The sequence below is a fragment of the Lupinus angustifolius genome, chromosome LG06 (assembly GCF_001865875.1).
Source record: "Lupinus angustifolius cultivar Tanjil chromosome LG06, LupAngTanjil_v1.0, whole genome shotgun sequence".
NCBI lineage: Eukaryota > Viridiplantae > Streptophyta > Magnoliopsida > Fabales > Fabaceae > Lupinus > Lupinus angustifolius.
The window spans coordinates 30,620,879-30,635,803 of NC_032014.1; the positions used below are offsets into that span (position 1 = coordinate 30,620,879).

Here is a 14,925-nt window from a genome sequence, read left to right on the forward strand (position 1 = left end):
GTAATACAGTCTTTGAGATTTCCTTGTATCCTTAGGGGAGTTTCTCTTGACTGTTTGGTAATTTTCGCATATTATCTACTGAGATGGAATCTATCAACTGTTCTTTGCTGATTGAGTGTACTGATCCTAGAGAGAACATGTATCTAAAAATATGAAGCAAACGAGTAATCATCATGCTACTTATGGAAAAACATACTATATATAAAGATAATCAAACAAGACACTTCCATGTTATCTGTAATGCAAAAAGAGATCTTTCCCTTTTGAATCACAAGTTGAAGCACACAGAAGACTCTGGTGTTATAAGTTGAATCAACAGAACAACATGCACAAACATTAAAATGCCTTTGGATTTCTGTTACCATGTAATCCCTTTGGATCACGACAGCAGAACTTCCATAGAGAGACATTAAAATGCGTTCAAACATGTTTAGCAATTTCCCTGAAGGTGGTCTTTCTGATAACTCAAAGGGTACATAATGTGGTTTGACCCACAATAGTATGTAACATCATAAGCCATTAGTTCAAATGTCTGAGATATTACAGGAGTGGAATAAGGTTGTGATCAACATCTATACATATTCAATGTGTCACCCTTTAGATTGTATATTATCTTTTATTCCAAGCACCAAGTCAAAAAGCATTATCTATGAAAAATAATTGATAATTACATTTTTGGTACATAATTGATTATATTTTTTGGTACAACTGAGAAACTCGAAAACTACATTAAAAGTATACAAGGTAAGGTAGAGAAAGACCAGCAAAATCATGTTATAAAAAGATGTCCCAACCAAGACAGTGATGAAACCAGGGCATGAAGCATTGTAGGCAAAGTATGAGACTGATTTACGAAGAGAATTAAATCAATTAATATATTTAATAATTTCCGGTGTAAGTGATTAAAAATTAATCAATGTGTAAGCCTTATTGACACCTTTTCTATTATAAGTTTTTGAGCCTCATTGACCCTTTCCCTATGAATATGACATTATTTATTCCCTTGACCTTCATGTCAGCAAAAAAATGAAAAATAATTAGGCAAAGCTAAATCCAGATTATTTGCAGACAAGATATTGTAACAAAGTATCGAATAGAATTTTATTACAAACTAACTTATTTTCCAATGAATATACAATTCAAAATGAAATTAGAGTCAAATCTTGTGAATCAAACAATGAAGTTGCAGACCATTCACTTCTATGTAGACCTTGCCTCAAAGTAAATGGCATGACTTCAAGCTATGACCCCATTGCACACTTGTATAAAGACAGTTGTAAATATAACCACAAACCAGATTTAAAGAAACAATCTTAATTTCAATGCACCTGCAAAATTTGGAGTGACATAATTGTCTTCTTTTGCTAAACAATGAACAAGATATTTAACAATGTGGTAGTTCAAGACATCAAATTTCAGACACATAATATAACTATGAAGATGAAAGAAAACGTTTCAGAACTGCTAGATTCATCCCACTTATTATCTTTGCCTTGACATGACACTGAAGTAGTGAAAATAAGTTAACTGCTTTTGATTTTCTCAACTCCGAGCCTTAGACGGAAATCCTCTTCCATAAGAGGAAGACCGTTGCGCAACTTAACCTTCGGTTCCCAGCCTAACAGTTCCTTCGCTTTTGTTATGTCTGGTTTTCTCTGTTGAGGATCATCAGGTGTGTTTTCCACTGTCTTGATATGCAGATTTGGATTAATAAGCTGCAAATTGCCCAAAAAGCATTAACTAAAGACTATAAGTAATGAAAAAAAGCTACTTACAGCTTAAACTTAGAGTGAAATACAGTGTGTAAAGCAGTTTAGGAGTGGTGAATGCTACTGCAAAAGAAAAAAATAAGCTTAAACTGACCTCTTTCACTGTCTCTGCAAGTTCAGTCATTGTAAATTCACCTGAAAATGTGAAGATACTCAATGAAAATGAAGTTAGTATTCCAACTTAAAAGGAATCATACTCAAATACAAGTTTTCCGATAGAAATATAACCTGGGTTTCCAAGGTTGATTGGCCCCGTGTTTGATCCTCCCATGAGACGGATAAGGCCATCGACCTATGACATTTAAGTATAATCACATCAAAGGTAGTAATAGACGGCGAGCCTTGGCAGAACAGTAAAGTTGCTTGCCTCGTGACTTGGAGGTTATGAGTTTAAATTCCGGAAACAGTTTCTTGTAGCTTTCAAGGGTAAGATTGCGTATATCTACCCTCTACAGGCCCCACTAGATGAAAGACTATTGCACCCTTTTACATTAAAGGTAGTAATAATTCAAAGATAAAAAATAATCATGGCATATATACCAGGTCAGAGACATAGCAGAAACTGCGAGTTTGTGTTCCTGGAGATTGGACCGTCAAGGGTTCGTCACTATAACAAACCAAAGGTTGAGGAAAAACGGGTCAGAATCAATATAGAAAGAGGGCTGAGATGGAAGGTGAAGAGCATGATCATTGAAGAACTCATGGTAGAGCCCTATTTATGGCAACCAGAACATGTTGAATAAGCCATGCAGAAATAACAACACTGCAGCATATATATTAGCAGAGAAAAAATTACGAAATTACCGAAGTGCTTGAGCAATGAAGTTGCTAACAACACGCCCATCATCAATATTCATGCGTGGCCCATATGTGTTAAAGATTCTAGCAATTCGTATTTCTGCATTGAAAGGGTATAAACACATCAAAGAGTCATAAAAAGAAAGTAAAATTTCTATAATATATATCTTGAAAAGAAGGAAAAGAACATGAAACTACCTAGTCCATGTTGTCTATGATAATCAAACATCAAAGTCTCAGCCACACGTTTCCCCTCATCGTAGCAACTACGAACTCCTGTTATCATCATATATAGTTAAGTCCTTTGACAACATCTTCAATGCGCATGTATAAACAATATTTTTTGCACCAAAAAGGTTAAGCTTGCATGATGAAATGAAGAAACTATGTCTTTTATGGTTTATTCAGTACAACATGTCCATAAAATTAGAGTTCATATGATAGTCATAGCATCAGAAATTGTTCCATTTAAGAAGCCTAAGGGGAAAGTTAGAACTGAGATAAAGGAATTCACCAATAGGGTTAACATTTCCCCAATAGCTTTCAGGTTGAGGATGCACAAGAGGATCTCCATACACCTCTGAAGTTGATGTAAGCAAAATCCTGTCAGTAAAATCCGAACCAAATAAGTCGAACTGATGGCAGCGGTTGAGACTCAAGACGATTATTTAAACAAAAAACGATAAAATTAACCTTGCTCCAACTCGCTTTGCAAGGCCAAGCATGTTCAGTGTGCCAATCACATTTGTCTTTATTGTCTGTAGAAGTTAATATTTACAAACCAAATAGTCAGAACTTTCAACAAATGATGCATCAAAGGAGCTAAACATAAATATGGACATAAAGTAACATTATGCAATGAAACAAAGCTAGTTTAAGGGAAAGGAAGTCTCAATGTACATTTTTTTGTTTTAAAAGCAACCTGTATCAGTGATCATGCAATGAACTCAGAAAGCAAATTCCTCAACAGTGAAGATGAATATGTATGATTGGAATGTAAATGGAAAATGATTAGAAAGACAAAAGGGACTCTCAAAGATATACCTTTACTGGATTGTATTTGTAGAAAATAGGAGATGCAGGGCATGCAAGATGGTAGATTTGATCAACTTCAACGAACAAAGGTTCCGTGACATCTACGAAAGGATCAAAGTGATAGTGTACATCAGCATCACTGGTTTACAAACAGATTTAAAGGAAATGCTGAACATAACATACTTTGCACACAACTGTATCAACATTAATGTTCCTCATCAGAAGCCTAATTAACTTATGTTTGATTAAGAAAACGTTGAAATAGCAAATTGCTTTAACTTGCGGTCGAGCTATGATGAAGCTTGTGCTGATTGCATCGTGTTTTGAATCCTTAAGTTAACAAAAATCAGTTCACAAAGTAGCTTTAAATGTTTAAATATATACAGTGCGATGAGCGAACAATGAAGAAAACACACATACTAATGCATTTGTATGCAACAGTTTCATTGTCATGGATAGTTGATAGTTAAAAAATGAGACTATACCATGACGGATAAGCTCAAATCTTGGATGACCAATCCATTTTTTGAGGTTGTCCTTGGATCCAGTAAAGTAGTTATCAGCAACAATAACCTGAATAAAGATAGTGTTAATATGGCAGAAATTTCTGAAATCGCACTTAGTTCTACATGTTGTATCTTATTTTATCACATATATAGGATGATAACAAGTTATAACATTGCATAGAATCATTTCAAATATGAATAAAAATGAGAAGTATATAAATATGTAACAAATAACATGCTGACCTCATTTTTTTCATTTTCCATCAATCTATCAACTAGGTGAGACCCAATGAATCCAGCTCCTCCAGTAACCAAAATTCTCATGTTGGGCTGCATAAAAAATTATAAAAATATTGGTGATACATGGCATTAAGACAGGAAAAAATATGTATTGAAAATTAGATAAGTGGTTTTGCCTTAATCACTAACACCTGGAAATTTTGATCAATTATAATATACACATATATAAGCAGCATAGCATGCAAAAAAAATAGAAAAAACAACAAAACATTTTACATTTCAACATATCAGTATCTATTCATAAAACATTCTTTTTTACTCTTTCTCCCCTTGTATCTTATTAGTAAGATTCACAGTATAGAACATTTAGGCTAGTAGTCTAATATACTTTGATGAGTAAGTGTTTGTGATCAATCTATAATATATAAGTACAAGAGTCATTCTACCATTTTCAGTATTTTCAATTCTCTTTAAGTTCCTTCTGGCATTTGTGTTCCAAGAAACAGTAAAGTGTACTTATTTGCAGTGTGATTTAAGATGAAACTTGTTATCAATAACAAGCGATTAATTACTATTATTATGACCACATTTAACATAGAAAACAAACATTACAATATAAAAATCCAGACTTAATAAAATGGAAATGTTTAGCTTTATGGCCAATAGTCATATAATGAAATAATGCAGGCACTATGGCCCATTTGCAAAGTAACAATTTTCTCTAATAACTACTCAACTAATAAGTCATAATCATAAATTCACTTGTGTACCTAAAAAAGCATGACATTTAAAATAAACCACTGAACATGAAATTCAAATTAAGCAATATTTGTGATGTGGAAAGGGAAATGCTAACAAAAATAAAGAGATAAGATGTTTTACCTGAAAGAATTTGGAAAAACGCAAAGGAGATGGCATTGGAGGTTGCTTTGTTGTTGTTTGGTGATTTCCATTAGAAGAATTTGTTGCCATTGTTAGTAACTCTGAAATTCAATGCAAATTTCTCAGTGATCAATCAATTTATCTTCACTCTATAAACCGGATAATATCTAATTTTACATATTACTAGTGTTCTAAATTGCGGCCGTGTTTATGCTACAGTCTAATGCAAAAACTGCGATGCGGCTGTGGAGACTAACACAACCGAGATGTTCTGATCATATTATGTAATGCGGTCCACATATTCGAGAAAACTTAGGTAGCATGGAAAGAAAGCGAGAGTTTAGGTAATGAACCTGATGAAAAGATAGACCAAAAACCCTAAGCACTTTGATTATTAAACACCACATGATCACAGACCCGTTTATATAGACATATAAGTGAAATAAATAATATCCAAGTTTGAAACTTTTTTGCTTGTATCAAACGCTAACTTTAGAAGAGTTAAAAAATAAACTGATAAAAGAAAGAAAAAGAATAAAAATGGGAAAACTTGAGAATAAGGGAAAGTTGAAGAGTGTAATGAAAGCATGAAATGTAAGCAACGTAAGACAACAGTAATAGGAACAATTATTCTGAAGTGAAGATCCAGAAAAGAAAAAGCATAACCAACCGAGAAAAACGTTAAAATTTGTGATTGAAAAAAAATGGAATGATGAAATGATGAAGTTGTAGGAGTAAAGAAACAGAATATTATGATGTGTTGTGTTGGTACTAGGTATGTGTCAGTCAGTACAAGGTTACCACATTGGTCGATACCAGTAGAGATAACCCGAATGTTAATACCGTATCGGTTATCAAACTGGTTAAGGTACTAGTATAGTACTGGCGGTTTGCTAATTAAACCAAATACTCATAATTTAGATATACATGTATAATATATTAATATTAATGTTGAAAAATCAATAAAAAACCAATATCTTTTTTCTATTTTCATTAAAAAATTAATTTTAAATAAAAATCAGTCAGTATGACGCGTACAGTTTCATTAAAAACTAGCTGGTATAACCAATTTTGACCAATATGATTGTATAATTGGTATAATTATTGTACCATTCCAGTATTGGGATCGGTTCACCTATTGAACCGGCCGGCATGAACCAGTTTTTACAACACTAGAGTTAATGATATTCTCCATTGAATATGAGATTTTTAAAAATTTATTTTATTGAAAAATAATTTAAAATTTGAATGATTAGATATTTATTTGTGTTAGGTGCAATCATATCTATCCAGTGCAAACTTCTTTAGTACTGGATAATATCTGGATTCAGTCACAAGAAGGAAATGGATTGAAAGTATGAAGATTAAGGAATGAGAAATCCCAACAACAATTAAAAGATTAAGTGAACTATGTAATATTTGCTAGTTATTTTGATAATAGTGTAGGAAATATAATCATATGGAATGGGAAATCCCAATAAGAATTAAAATTTGTTCTATCAACTAAGAGAAAAAGATATATACATTGACAATGTAATTTTTTTACATTATTATTATTATTATATTATTCACCATTTATTTTTAATCATTATTGATTTTTCAGAAAAAATAATCCAAATAAACAGTAGAGATTACAATGATTGTGTGTACATCTTTACACGGTCAGTACATAGATTTAATACTCATCGACTAATCCAAGAAGAGTGTAATTGTTCGGAAGCTTCAAATAATGAGTGGACTATTGGGCTATAATATGAAGGGTGATACTGAATGTCTTATACTCAATCATTTGATTATACTTGAATCATTTGATGAACATAAATTATGTAACTTTCATTTTTCAAAGTAATGGAGATAATCACTATAATAAGTTCTAGTTTTCATTTCTTCAAAGTATGTGACTTCTATAATATGACATACATATTATTTTTCCTATAGAATTCTCCCATCAAACAAGTTCTATGATTGCTTTTTCCAGCAAATGTTCCAACACAACACAACAGTTCTCGAGCACTTAGTTATGAAAACGTTTCTGAGATGATTCTAAATTCTTCCATTTTCTTTCTTTCCCATCCAAAACCCAACTACAAACAAAAATGTTTGTTTGCGAGGGGAAAGAATGGAAACGAAAGACTTCATAGTCATCTCATTGGTATATTTTATTACTCTCGAGTCTTCCAAAACTCAACTCGTAAAGAGATAGTAAAGGAACCAAAAGTGCATTTAAACCAAGATAAAACGAAACCTTAGTGCAAACTATAACCATGGATCTTCTATATGAGTTGTTACTCCTAAGATAATGTCACCTCCATGAAGATTTATTATTCACCAAGGGAAAAAAAACTAATTTGGTCTGTCTTTGAATTATGAGGGCGAATAAAGACCACCAGAATCATGTACTAAAGCACAAAGAGCAATGAAAGCCCAAAATATGAGAAAACCTGTGATAACATTTCTTATCACCTGTTCAAAACTACCATATAAGCTGAACCTTAATTCATTGGAAAGATGCAATGATGAAGAATCTTCATCATCACTAACATCACTTTCATCATATCTCCTGCTGGTTCCAATTGCATGAGGTTGCAGCATTTCCCAATTGCCAAATTCAGAGCATTTCATGCAAGTGCAGGAGCCACCGAGATATGATGGCAGTGTTAACAGATAGTCAGAAAGAACCTTCTGATACATATGGCCTTCTATTTTCAACTTGTTCCTTGTAGCTGGCTCCAAAACCTGTGAGTATGACCCCAATGCACAAATTAGTTCATATAAGAAAACGCATCGACTATTGTTACCTATCTAGATTGGTGCACTGCACTGAACTGAACTAGGATAAGTGGTCTATTTACTACACATTAATTACCAACTTGATTCACATACTGACTGGGCTAACAGAGTCCTCGCTGAAAGGACCCGCCACCACTATTAGTCAATAAGAGTAGGAACTCAGCTACCTCGGGTAGTCTCATGACCGATCAAGAACTAGTCCGGAAGATCTATTCACTCCATATTAATTATCAACTTCATTCACCTTGCTAGTTTCTTTGTTATTTTAGACTGAATGAGCAGAATGGAGAGCTAACCTCAATAAAAGTCTGGGCAATAGCATCAACAACTTCTGGAAGTCGTATGACAAACAAACAACCAAGGCAATTAGGAAAATGATCTTGCAAAAGGGAAGAACAATATTTCATCATTTGCATTGGAATTCTCAATGGAGACAATCCTTCGCAATCCACCAACACAGTAATTTGAGGGTTGTCTGCATCAACCAACTGCAGCACTCCATATTCTACCTGTGAGACTGAAATAACAACCATTTGATGCCATAAAAATTCAGCATAAAAAGTAATAAGCAAGGAGATCTAAACTTATTTGTGTTCTGTAGATAGAAGGGAGAAAGAAATGAAAGGTGGGAAAAGAATACTCTCAATTCTTGAAATAAAGCAAGGCTGGTTTTTATTTTGGGTAGTAAGCAAATATGGAAAAAATGACAAGAAAGGGAAAAAACATACTGACTGCCTGAGCAAATCCAGGCCTATCTTGGGATGTCAATGTATTGCAAGCTAGCCCAAGCCTTACAACAAGACAGGGTCTATGCATCACATCAGACCCATGCCAGAAGATCATTTCTGACCACATTATCAGCTCTTCTTCTGAAAGAATCCCGTAAGTGTTTCGCCAGTTTATGGTCTTCTTGATTGAGGCAAGGAAGCATGAAAAATCATTATTAGAAGCTGCACAAAATCTGTGTAGCTCATCATCGTTGATTCTGTATAAACACTACTTAATCATGGTCTGTTTAGTAGGAGAAACCAAAAAAGATGCTACTGCTAACTTTCTGATAAAAAAATGCTACTGCTAACTAACAAGGCAAGTTAGGTAACTCCTGCCAAGGATTTCAAAACTTGCCCCCAGAAACACTATAAACTCACAATGATAATACAAGAAACAATTGGCATAAAGTTATTAGTAGAATAAATTATATAGACTTGGTTTATCTAGTACTATACTGTTTCATAAGTTCAGAATGTAGAAGTTGGCCATGAATATCCAAAGTGCTTAGATCAAATATTACTGACTTAAAGTTTTCTGCATATTCAACTCCATGAAAAGAGACAAATGCAATTCTAAACTAAATTATTAATGTTTGTGTTTATCGTTTCCACTAACAGAAAAAAAGTGGTAAATTGAACCCATGAATATAAAAATTACAAAATGATTGTAGCTGCAAGAATATTCAGTAGCTTAGTAGGAAAGGGAAAGTTTGAGTATCATGTCATAATTTTTTTGGAATGGCACAGTTATGAGGATAAATGGGATTCCGCTTTGTGAATGCATGGTAACATTGAATTACCTTTCTGGTAAACTAATCCCCTGATTTTCAAGCTCTTGGCGGAGTTTCATCAACCAGTTTTCAGATTCTAAAACTTTAGGATCTGTCGAACACTGACTGCAAAATGTATGAAAAATAGAAGTAAGAAGCTTGGTAGTAGAGCTAAGGAACCAAGATATAAACACTTAAAAATTAATCTCGATTTTTTACTGAAGATGAACCCAACAGCATTTTATTCACCAGAAAGTCATAAGTGCAACAATTACTTTTGGAACCTGTATGTGTCACAAGTACATGCATGGAAATAAAAATAATACATTTTGTAGTATTATCATTGAAAAAATGCTTCAAAAGTAGAACTTATCCATCTTGACACATCTAGTTAACTTGGGGTAGCACCAAGTTTTGGTTTAGTTGGTACATATCACTTATTTGTGTAGCCAGATGAAAATTTGGAAATTTTCGATGTCCCGGACAGACTAATATCAGAGAACTATATATTTTCTACTTTTCTTAGCTAGAAAAATGGAGTTTTATGTTGCTATATATTATCAGCTCAAGAAGGAACCACATATTTATGAATTAAACAGTAAAGGTATTTAAAAAGCACACAAAAACCATAGCATGAAAATTCAGAGCATTCATATACCTTGTATTCATATCATTCTCCACTTTAGATTGTTCCGAGTATGCTACAGAATCATGTGAATCAGTACTACAATCTAACGTTCCATTGCTACATTCTGATTTATCAGAAAAACTCGTTGCGATTGAAATGACTAGTAATGGTCTTGATAGGACCTGCACGCATAGAGATTTATTAGCTTCTTTTCTCATGAATATAGGTAAAGGCTGGAATGTTAGAAAATAGAAAAGACTTAACACAAACATCAAAGAGAGAAATCTTCAATCAAATTGATCCTCAACCACAATGGTAAAAGGGTGCTGGGGAAGTAACATTTGGGTATATACATAAGCCAATTTCTAAAACTTCAAAATTATGCCCCGAATAATTCATTTTCCAGGCAAGTTTCATACATACACTTAAAAAATGGAGGTGCTTGAACTTGAGATATGAGATTTATCAATCTGACTCTAATTGAAATTTGAAAAAATGATCTACATGACATAAAATGTAATTTGAATATGATTTTTTTATTAGATTTCAGAAAATTAGAATTACAAACCTGCATGCTTTTAACCAAACCCTTGAAGGGTTCCCACCACGGAATCCATTCGAGAGGTGGATAACAAAGCATCTGTAATGCCTGAAGGACTCGCCAAACATATGGACATCTGCTTTTGGAGAACCTCCTAAACATCTCTAAGGCAGCAACTTTAAGTAAAAAAATAGTGATAGAACCCACAGAACTACTTCCAAAGCCGCCATAATTTATCAGTGTGAAACATTTAGGCTGAGATGGAATTAGAAGTTTCTTGTATGCTTTGTTCTCAGTCATAAAACTGCCTGGTTTAGAGCTATTGCTCAACTTAGAACAATCCACCGTGTTTCCCATGTAAATTGATGGCAGAGAGACTTTCTCTTGCAAGCAGTGGAACAAAGTAAAATTTAAGGTTGGCCCAATGCACGAGGCTCCCACCTAATAGCGTCTGAGGAGGCTCCCACCATAATTCATCGGAAGGATGCAACGATGTACGCAGTCTTACCCTCGCAAGCAAAAATGTTGTTTCCAAGACAAGCAATGCAACGAAGTACCTTGTCACATACAAGAATTAACATCAAATGAACATGTCCTCATAGTGAAACCTACCTATCATCACCAATTAGTCTAATATACAATATGTTATATATAAAGCTCACAAATCATGGTTGTGGAAGAAACTGACAATCTGAACATCAATAACAATCAATAACCAGAAACAGAAAAAAATAAAAAATATCGGTAGTTTCGAAATAAAGTTATCTAAAGCAGAAATGCTACTTAAACATGGTCAGATTATAAAAGTTAGTTAGACAACTGAATTTGGAAGCCAAACTTTGGTTGAAGCCATCTATCAAAACCCAATTTAGGTTTTCAACACTTAGAAAATTGATTGTTGCTCTGTCCCTTTTCAACCTTAATATCAACAACTTAATAATCATAAATCTAAAACATGATTTGATTCACACAATCACTTTTAACCATAAAGTATACAAACATAAATCAGTTACAACAAAGTACAAACCCCCCTTTAATAAAAATTGAAGTTTGTAAAACCTAATTCATCAAAATCTAGTTTTTCAAAAACGTTAAAAGAACTATCCTAGTATATTAGAGTATTCTGTTACCCTGAAACTGAAGAAAGAGCAAATAGTATGAAATCTGACCTGAAAAAATGATTATAACAGAGAAGAAATAGCGAATGTGGAAGCTGATTATTGAAAAGTGTCAACGATTACACCAAAAAGACGTTGGTAGTAAGATTCCGCCGAAGGTCAAACAAATTTACAAAGATGGAAAAATTAACAAATCTCCTTTAATTTTTATTTGCATTTCCATCATGCAAATCCCATAAATTGCTATCAGTGACAGTTGTTTGAGAGATTTGTTATTATTAAGTTTTCATATTATTGTTACTCTGCAAAGATGTTAATATTTTGAGATTATAAAACATTCCTATTAAATCAACAAGACGTTGAGGTATTGGTATAAGGTTCAGTGAGTTTTCAAGGTTTTCGGGTTCGATCTTGAGAACATTGGAAATAATAATCATGAATTTGAAAAAGACTAATTCCTTATTCAAAAAGTGATGAATACTTTTAATAATATCAAAAAACAAAACAATAGAGAAGACATTTTATGCCATATTATGAAAGAGATTATGCAAATTTCAGCTTGAATCGAAAAATATGTAGATGGTAACATATACATTATTGGAAGAGGTATTTGTTTTAATTTTTTATTACAAAAGAGGTATTACTTTAATCACTTTTATGGTATTTTGAGACAATAATATTTTATATTTTACATTTCAAAGAAAATGTTTGTTAAGTAATCTAAGAAAAAAAAGCCTGTAAAGAAAATAATATTCAAATTAAAAAAAAAACAACACAACACTTTAATTTCTTAAATGATGTCATTTCACAACTTATTAACTAACATATTTACTAAAAAGTAATGCTCTAGTAGTATAATGCTTCATTAAATTATTAGAAAGGTAAAAAAATCAATAATTTAAATCCAATTAGCAATATTTATTGGAGGAGATATTTATACATATAAAAGGTCAATAATTCAAATCATATTTCAGTTAAGTTAATATTAGAGATACCTCCCAACATTCCTAATTATCAAACCCATACTTGGTTGAATCACAAAATGTTTGAGCACTTGTTAGCTATGAAACACGAATACTGATACGTGTGTCGGGTACGATACGTATTCGATACGTCGACACACATTTTTCCCAAAATACAGGATACGATACGTTCAAGGATACGCGTATAAAATAATAAAAACACATAAAATATGATAAAATTATAAGTGTAAATCAAAATATCCAATGTAAAAAATATAATGGAAATTTAAAATCGTTGCCATCCATAACAAATTTATCTTATCCTATTTTAATGAAAACGAATCTTTCCTAAAATCATTGCCCTCCATAAAAAATATATCTTATCATACTTTAATGAAAACGGATCTATCTTATCCTGTTTTATTGGAAACGAAATTATCTTATCCTGTTTTATTGGAAAAGAATCTATCTTATCCTGTTTTATTGGAAACGAATCTATATATCCTATGCTTTACTGGAAACGAATCCATATATCCTATATTTTATTGAAAACAAATCGGATACGTGTCTTAATATTTATTTATTTTATTTTAATTTTTTAATTTTTGGATACTCTATGGATACGTATTCTTCGCGAATCCGAGCGAATCCGTGTCGGATACGTGTCGGACACCGACACGTGAGGGTGTTTGACGAATCCGTGCTTCATAGCTTGTTAGCACATTAATGAACTTAGACAATTGTTTTTCCATTTTATCCAACCCCAATTCGATTGATCAATTGAATTGCTAGCTCTACCACTCAATTTCTCCTCAAAAAATAATGATATATTCTTCTACATAATCAATCTATAAAGCTACAGGTTTGTCACAAAACTTGTAATTCTTCCCCATAAGAATGCATTAATTTGTTAGCCCCCTTCATTTACTCTTAGCATAAAAGTAAGCAAAAACATGCAAATTTAACTGATAATATGCTTTATAATATATGTTATTTTTCTTATGATTATGATGTAAGATAATTTATAAGAGGATATATCATTTTCCAATTATTTATCATAAACTTGGGCAAAGTTTCCATTTTAAGACCCACACACATCGAAATATTTGGAATCAAGGTAACAATTTTTTGCTTTTGCCCCAAGACCTTGCTGAAGACACAGAGACATGGAGAGCTTTTGTCTCTGGTCATGTAGCTTTATTCGTTCTTCAAAGACAACATTGGTCCTTGAAAAAGTCCTTTTCTTTTTGTATAAGATAATTAACATCCTTTGTTCTATTCTTAGCGGGATCATAAAATATTCACAAAATTTGTAATTATTAGTTTGGAATATCACTCCATAGAGATATATCAATAATAAATTACTACATACCTAGAAAAGGGACAATTATTTTGACATGTACATCCAATAATATCATTTGCACTCTCAATTCTATAAACAAACTTATATAACTTAAAAAACATATATACACCATACTAGTATTTTTATGACAAAAAATATTAATCATTATGTATTGTATGCAAAATTAGAAGTATGTGATATCGGTATATTGTTAGTATATATATATTTACTATATTATTTATCACTCATTTATATTATTTTTTTGAAGAATTAATATGATTAAAAATAAATTTTGGATAATGCAGTAATAATGTATAAAAATATATTAGTTTGGCTGAAAATGATTTTTTAGATTAATTATGATTGTTTGCATCACTATGCTGAACAAGTTCTAGAACACATCCACTTCAGTATTGCATGTTTTTTAGTGTTGATTTGGCATCTTCTAAGAATGATTCCATCTCTCATCACTTCCATTTTCAACCTCAAATCCAACAAACAAGTATTTATGTCTCATCTCATGAATATAATTAATTCATTTGTTAATTACAACATCCTAAGGTTAGATCAATGTGTTGACTATCCAAACAATATATTAACTTTGGTATTTAGTTTTTCTTCTTCTTTTTCTATCACTTTTTTCCTCTACCCTTCACACGTATCTTCAAGGTATATAGCTTTGTATAAGCTAAGTGAAAAATAAAATTTACTCAAACTTGTCCATAAAAATGGTAAAATTTGGTAGTATTTTTAGTAAAGAATGTAATAGCTTTA

General features: G+C 32.2%; 2 protein-coding genes across 5 annotated transcripts; both read right to left on the reverse strand.

Annotated features, from left to right (window-relative positions):
• On the reverse strand, positions 1,305-5,978 carry LOC109351064 (UDP-glucuronic acid decarboxylase 6-like). 3 transcript variants are annotated; one of them, XM_019592392.1, is made up of 13 exons: positions 5,911-5,978; positions 5,231-5,329; positions 4,352-4,438; positions 4,088-4,175; positions 3,612-3,703; positions 3,261-3,325; positions 3,082-3,170; positions 2,766-2,843; positions 2,574-2,667; positions 2,310-2,376; positions 1,998-2,061; positions 1,864-1,904; positions 1,305-1,715 (listed from the first exon to the last, which is right to left on the reverse strand). In XM_019592392.1, the coding sequence occupies exons 2-13, from the start codon at positions 5,318-5,320 to the stop codon at positions 1,524-1,526; spliced, it is 1,047 nt and encodes a 348-aa protein (XP_019447937.1). In that variant the 5' UTR covers positions 5,321-5,329; positions 5,911-5,978; the 3' UTR covers positions 1,305-1,523. The 3 variants fall into 3 exon arrangements, with proteins under 3 accessions (XP_019447937.1, XP_019447936.1, XP_019447935.1); XM_019592391.1 differs by having other exon boundaries at positions 5,231-5,331; positions 5,901-5,921; XM_019592390.1 differs by lacking the exon at positions 5,911-5,978 and adding an exon at positions 5,584-5,813 and having other exon boundaries at positions 5,231-5,331.
• LOC109351065 (phosphatidylinositol/phosphatidylcholine transfer protein SFH1-like) lies at positions 7,438-11,990 on the reverse strand. Of its 2 annotated transcripts, XM_019592395.1 has the most exons (7): positions 11,899-11,990; positions 10,757-11,286; positions 10,219-10,370; positions 9,591-9,686; positions 8,749-9,005; positions 8,317-8,537; positions 7,438-7,966 (listed from the first exon to the last, which is right to left on the reverse strand). In XM_019592395.1, exons 2-7 carry the CDS (start codon positions 11,084-11,086, stop codon positions 7,595-7,597), a joined length of 1,428 nt encoding a protein of 475 aa, XP_019447940.1. In that variant the 5' UTR covers positions 11,087-11,286; positions 11,899-11,990; the 3' UTR covers positions 7,438-7,594. The 2 variants fall into 2 exon arrangements, with proteins under 2 accessions (XP_019447940.1, XP_019447939.1); XM_019592394.1 differs by lacking the exon at positions 11,899-11,990 and having other exon boundaries at positions 10,757-11,430.